The sequence below is a fragment of the Leiobunum rupestre genome, chromosome 11 (genome assembly GCF_980474605.1).
Source record: "Leiobunum rupestre chromosome 11, qqLeiRupe1.1.hap1, whole genome shotgun sequence".
Lineage (NCBI taxonomy): Eukaryota > Metazoa > Arthropoda > Arachnida > Opiliones > Sclerosomatidae > Leiobunum > Leiobunum rupestre.
This window is the reverse complement of record NC_143394.1, coordinates 27504682-27511806: the sequence shown is the minus strand read 5'-3', so window position 1 is coordinate 27511806 and position 7125 is coordinate 27504682. Positions and strand designations below refer to the sequence as shown.

At 35.6% G+C, this 7125-nt stretch overlaps 1 protein-coding gene across 1 annotated transcript; it reads right to left on the bottom strand.

Annotated features, from left to right (window-relative positions):
• Positions 1-729: 729 nt before the first annotated feature.
• On the bottom strand, positions 730-4897 carry LOC149922098 (uncharacterized). Its single transcript, XM_090162246.1, has 12 exons — positions 3646-4897; positions 3061-3589; positions 2858-3005; positions 2669-2807; positions 2296-2614; positions 2137-2237; positions 1773-2081; positions 1510-1719; positions 1347-1457; positions 1097-1239; positions 786-1037; positions 730-741 (listed from the first exon to the last, which is right to left on the bottom strand). Exons 1-12 carry the CDS (start codon positions 4382-4384, stop codon positions 730-732), a joined length of 3012 nt encoding a protein of 1003 aa, XP_090018372.1. The 5' UTR covers positions 4385-4897.
• Between the last annotated feature and the right edge of the window lie 2228 nt (positions 4898-7125).

Sequence of the window (7125 nt, the reverse complement as noted above, 5' to 3'; positions counted from 1 at the left end):
TCCCCAATCGCAACTCCTTTTCTATCTCTTCAGCGGTCTTAGACTCCCCGTACAATTTAATAGAATAAAGCTTTGGACGAAGTCCTACAAAGCTTTGAATTAACTGCGAATTTGTCTCGTCTTTAAAATAACCGAGAGCTTTTTTATTCTGATTAGAATGAAGGAAATGCGAAGGTGGATAATCAGAGAAGTCAAAGCGGTTTTTATGAACTTCAAAGTCTTTATAAACATCATCCGTCTTAATGTTGTACGTTAAACTGTCTGTAAATATTTTATATATTAGTACTATTTAAATAAAAAATGCATATTAAATTAAATTACCAGTGTCTGTAAATAATAGTGATGCTTTGTCCCCATACGTATTTTTTATGAATCCATAATGGAACCGATACATGAGCTCCTTGGATAAATCTAGAATGGTGAATCCGGTAAATATAGGCCGGTTAAGAACAATTTTAGCTCTCTTCTTATGAGCGCCGGCTAACTCTTCATTAAAGATGGTAAAGTGTTCAAACTGCGGGGAACTTGTAACTTTTAACATTCTTTCTGGTTTATGAATCAACTCGAAATTTATATGCTTCCGTAAATTTTCCATTGTTTTTCTAAAGAATTAAATGAAGTAAGGGAAAAAACAGCAATAAATTATTTAAATTGATTTACCCGAAAACAGAGTTAACCATTAGTTTCCAGAAATTCTTTTCAAATGAACTCTTGGATAATTTCCTCTGTTCAGTGTTGAATCTAACATATTTTTCTAACCATTTTCCTTGAGTGAAGGTTAGAGCTCGATGAACCTTGGTTATTTTCAAACCTAATTCTACATAATATTTTAAATTGCGGTAATGTACTATGTATTTCTCTTTATTATTTAAATTAGGAAGAAGTTTTGGTAGACTTTGATTCTCCTTAATATTTAATTTTCCTAAGAGATCTTTGGAGTATGGAGATAGCATATCATGTGTAATAACTTTAGATTCCGCCGCTACTGGGAGATCGTTATGTAAGTCATGCAACTCTGGAGGATATTCAAGATCCACCTGCAAAGGAAACAATTCTTTAAAAATATAATTCAATAATTATAACACTTGTTATTTACCTCTAAAATGTATCCGTTTTCAACGTTATTGGGAATACTCAGAATATTTTCACTGAGTGTTTGCAAATCATCCTCCTGAACCCACTGGAAGTCGCCTAGCGGTAGTGGTTCACACATAACAGCACCGTACAAATTATTAGCATCTTCAATTAAGTTAAATTAAGTTAATTAATATAATTAAAATTAAAATAATAAAAATAAAAAAATAAAAATAAAAAAAATTATTTATTTTTTTAAAAATGTAAATTACCTAAATAGCATATATAACTGCTCTCTTTAGACGAATCATATGTGTCGGCCATATATTTGTTATTCGCTTCAGAATAACGAGTTGAGATCATTGAAACACCGCCTCGAATCCCTAAAAATTCAATGTAAATACAATAATATTTAAAATATCACAAAAGCGTTACCCTTTTCAATAAATAAGTGTTGATCTATATCAAGTATGAGATCGAGGCGAACATCGGTCATCTTCAAAGCTGCTTGCCAGGCTAAACCTGGTGCGGTGTAAGCGTGAGCGGGATCTAATTTATAATGGGTTATAGATAATGTTCTAAAATTTTCAAAAACGTCGGCTAAGAGCAACGCATCGCTTTTCACATAGAAGTCGGTGTATTCCCCTACGAAAACCGAGGTTAAGAGATTTGAAATATTTATACTATAGTAATTTTACCTAATGTTTGAATATTAAACGCTGTCCAAACATTTTGGGCGTGTAAATAATCAGATTCTAAAATATTTTGATTTTTCAATGAACTGAAAAACGCTTCTCTAGGTGGCAGCATCGTCTCGTCAAATTTCTTTTCATCGTCCATATACTCGTATGGGTAGACCCCCTTCCGCAAAAGCAGTTGAACTTTCTCACTTTCAAAATATTTCTTAACAATCTGGAATTTACTGGCTCCTTCCAAAACGAGATTAGATACTAGAGCATCGAGGCTATCACTTAGAAATCGATAAGAGTCTAAAAACCGAAATCTCCCTAAAAAACAATAAAATTAATGTTAAGGTTAAATTCATAATTAAATATATTTTACCTAGTTTCAGCGAAATATAATTTTCGCTAGTGGAAGGAATACAGTCAAGTGTCTGTTCCTTAAAATGACCAATCTCCTGACATATAAGATGTAAATCGTATCTATGAAGATTTATTATTATTAGGTTTATTTCCTGGTTAATTAACTTAATAAATTCACCTGCTAAGGTTATGAAGGAAAATAGGGATAAATTCTGGAACTTTCTTTTGAAGATTACAGACGTTATGCGCTGGCCCCCTATATTTGCCGCTGAAATGGCAATGATCTCGAACAGCGGGCATATTTCCCTGATTTAGCTGCTTCTGACAAATGTAGCAATGCGTAGCAGCTTGAAACTGTTCCTCCTCCTCCGGGGTAATAATCATTGGTACATTTGTCTCAATGAGTTCCATCAACTCCTTCTCTAATTCCAGAATAGACTCCAGAAATCTTCGAGTTGCATCTTGTCCTCGATAGCAATCGGTTCGAACAGGTACACCTATAAGTATCCTATTGTAATATATCTAAAAGGGAATTTTGTCAAATAACTTACCGTCAGGTCCAACAAACACCCACGAATACGCGCAGCTGATGTGCATGTTTACTTTGCTGGTATTTATATCGGGATCTAGATCACATCCTTGAACTCTCGGTAGGATTGCTTCAAAATCGGCGTAAAATACATACTGCACCTAATAATTTCATTTCATTAAGAGTTAAATTAAATAATTTTTATTTTTACCTTTTCTGTCCACTCATATTTATCAAAATAAACCGTCTTCTTCTTAGTAGGGAAAACTGTTTTTTGGACGCCGTGAGTGGCGCATTCTTCGATATGCGCATCACGTCGCTGTTCAGCGTTGCTTCCACTGAATCGGTGAAGACACATTCTAATACAGAAAATAATTAGTATATTTCAAACTAATATATTGGAAACTAAATTACCTGCAATAATAACTTGTATTTCTGTGTTTTGTTAGATGCTGTAGCAGTTTTCCTAGGTCTCGTATAAGACAGTAATGTCTATTCCCATCGTCAATATCTTTAGTTTCGTCGGTGATGTATAGCAAATCAACCTCCCTTTCCTTACAACACTTGTTAGCGCTTACGTAAAGGGGGAATATGTCTCCCGAAAAGCCGAACACAGATATTGATAAATTATTCATTAATTCAAATTTTTTAAGTTCCGTAGCGTTTAATTTGAAAGGAAAAGATATATCACTGGTATCAAGTTCATTTTCATAAGGTGTATATTTGGAAACACGATTAGCGTTTTGAGTCCGAGGAACTGGGTGAAGTTTAGCGAGAATTGACCAGAGAAAACATTTCTCGTCATTTTCGTTTCTAATATTAAGAATCGCGTGACGTCGAGATAGTTTTTCAGGTAGTTCCATATACGATGACCCTCGCAACGGTTGGTAAGATGCTACATTTAATTCTACATACAGAACACGGTCAATTACCCAACCCGATCCTATCAAAAATATAATGTTTTAGTTCAAAATATAACTTATAAATTTTAGTACATACCTGTCGCTTCAAAGTTTTCCGCTGCTGACTGTATTGTTTCAAGACATTCATTCAGCTGGCTTTCAATGACATCGGGCGTTAATGTTGTTTGCATAGTGCTCCGGAAATAGGGTCGTACTTCCGCTCTTTGTTCCTCACCCCCTAAAGGTCTCATATAAACAGATCTTACGAGTAGGAACCATTTAATTCCACGTTTACTGGTGAGTCTTTCCATTAGAAATTTACTGAAAGCGGCTCGGTAACGTCCGATAAACATCCCCGCATCAATATCATAGTCTTCAGCATTGTAACGGATAGATGCTAACGTATCATTCAAGGCCTGGACCATACTTGGAGATGCTGGTGGTGTTTCATCAAGTATTGATGAGGCGGGAACAGGTGATGGCGTTGGGTTGTTGGGTAAATCCGCTGTAGATGGTTGGATAGATTCCAGTTGAATTTCTTGAAGCAGACTAGGTGAAGGTGGACGGTATGGCGATGGTGGACGGAAAGATGCTAGCGAACGTTGCATTGGTGACGGTGTGCGAGACAGGTCCATGGGTTCGGAAGGGCCGGGTGCGTTCAAGTCATGAGTTCGTTGATGGCTCTTGAAATGTTCCAATCTAGCAACATTCTTACCACATACTTCACAGACAAACGTATGTCTATCACCGTGTACTTCTCTAACATGCCGATTTAAGGAGGACTTGGTAGTGAAACTTTTCGCGCACGTAGGGCAAATATGTTGGGCTTTAGGCATCTTGAATATAGCTACCGCAGTTAACCGTGGAATGACCTCCTACAACGCTATACAACCTCTTTTATAGTATATTCAAGTATCATTTGAGAACAATACGTTTCTCATACTTAAAATATTCGTTTGAAATACTCGTGAGATAGGTTCAAGTGTTAAGCATATTTAAGTACTACTTACGCGTTAATGCTATTAAAATGAAGTTTAAAAATATTTCCATTCTACTTTAACAACAAATATTCCATGACGTCAAAACACTTCAATTCAAATTAACCGCGCCTCCCGGGGAATCTGCGCACGCGCCGCCTAGGTTATCAATTTTTACATCATTTCAACTTATTCCGTACGATAAAACTTGATAAGATATACGTTCAAGTATCTTTCGAGATAAGCGTAGATAAATGAACAAGTTGGCCTGGACACAATATGTTGATATACGGGAAAACAAATCGTCGCGAGAAATACCCTAAATACATTGACTTTTCGATGATTTTACCCCCATTTCATCCCTTAAATCCCGGATTTCGATCCCGAACCCAAACCCGAACCCGGGATCGATGCCACACCCTCACTTTCCTTCTACTTACTTGAAATGTTGAATGGTCAAATGTTTTAATTGTCAGGAATCCGATGGTGGTTTTAGAATTTATCTACGAGTAGTAGTCTCTTCGGTAGATCATTCGAAACGATCTAGTGTAAAATGTTATCGATTACCAATTTCCAATCTTAAACTCGGGTTTCTAAGAACTGTTTTGAGCTAGTAGAGCCTTCTCAGTTTGCGAGTTCAAAAGTACTTACGCTACGCTTTTGATAAAAAATTTTGAAACGGATACGTTATTGAACCTGGAACCCGAATTAAATTTTACAATTTCGAAATATTCAAATAATATAAGATTTAATTCGAGGCGCGAGCTAATTTTCCGTACCTAGGCTTAATATTCCGCCTTTCTAATGCCGCTTCACATTTCAATCCAGATTTCATCACTTCATTAATTAACTTGTCAAATATTTAAATCAATTGAAAATTTGCTTATGATATGCAAATTAAGATTTCAATTTTGATGTATATATTCCTCGGCATAGTTTGGAGTTTGTGAACACATTTTATTTTTAGGAAAACGCGTTACTCAATACGGCCCGGTCTTTTGACAAGTTCATTGAGCGGCTTATTTATTAGTGGAAGCCGGGGTTACTAGTCTAGGGCAACGCCAGCCTTATATAATCTACTCGAGTTTTTTTCGCGCCTTTGTCTGCCTTTCTCAAAGTCAAGTTGAAGGGTTGACAACCAGACCTTTCGACATTGACGCTTCGTTTAATATAACTAATATGATATCCTTCGTGTTTCTTCTAAGTTCGAGGTTTGGCGAGGCCATGTGGCGAACAGCTTATATTCTAGTTAGTGCGGGCTCCTGGCAAATAAAAACCCTTTTGTAACTCACGTAGTACGTCATTTGTACATTTGACCTCGGCAATTTTCATTTCTGCCTAATTAAAAGCGGTTTCGAATAAGACCAATTTAGCAAGACCTCCACGTCTGGGGGGTAGAACCTATTAATCCTCATCTAAGCCCTTATTAGATAGATTCAATTTTTGCTTGTAACTTTGGATGGCTCTATTTAACTGTCTTTGACGTATTTCTTTCGAAGTTTAAGAACGTGTTTTTTTGTTGTTTCTAGTCAAACCTGCTCAATTTCCGCGGTAATTATTATATTCAAGGTAGTTTCCCTACCTTAGTTCCAAAACTAGGGATCTCAATAAACTGAATTTGTGTAAATAATTATTCAAATTTAAAAACCATTATTTTTTAAAAATGGTAAATAATAATATAATTATGGGCACGATTAGTAATATTTTACAGTGAAACAAAGGTTGAAATACTCTATCAGAAAAACGCCAAAAAAAGCAATTTTTCTTAAGTAGAGTTACCTGGTTTTGGAACTAAGGTAGCTTATTTTTAAACCAACTTTCCCGCTAATAGTTGTAAACTTTACCTATTTTCACGCCTTAATTTAACTAAACAAATTAGCCTTGATTGTATAAAAACCGGGAGAAAATTGTGAACGGAATGCACCACGTTTTGTTAATTTTTTTTAATAGTCTTGAATTTACTGTGGCGCAATATCATTTTTAGGATTATCGTTCTCTGTATTTTATTATTTTTTTTTTGCCCCATTTCAATTTCGATTTCCACTTTCTTTCAAGATGACGTATACAATATTTCAAAGTGTCATTTCTTTTATCTTTAAAAATCCAATATTTGATACAAAATAATCTAAAAATCGCTAAGTACTGGTTGAAAAATTGGGGGTTTGGGTTTTCGTATTTTGCATAGCCTGTACAGTACAACCCTTTTGAAACAGGGCGGCTCACCACCAAAAGGTGGGAGCATAGAGTGCTGTCATGGTGGCCACTATTAACACTATACAGCTGTGACGTTACAAGTTTTCAAAATCGTATCAAACGAAAACACTCTATTTGGGGAAATTTTTCTCGGTTAAAAACTAGAGAGAGAATGACCTTGTGGTTTCATGGAATATTTCAGCTGTCACTAAACATTTTTTGTTGTACATTTACGTTGAAGATTACCGATGCACCAATTTTTGGCCCTGTTGATATTTAGTTTTCCCAAAATGGTTCTCAAGAAAGTAAAATTATTTTAATACCAAAGGTGGCCTAATGGTTTCCCTGAGATCCTCTGAAAAAGCGTAGCGACCTATTCCGAAGTAGATCTCAAGCGATCCAGATCT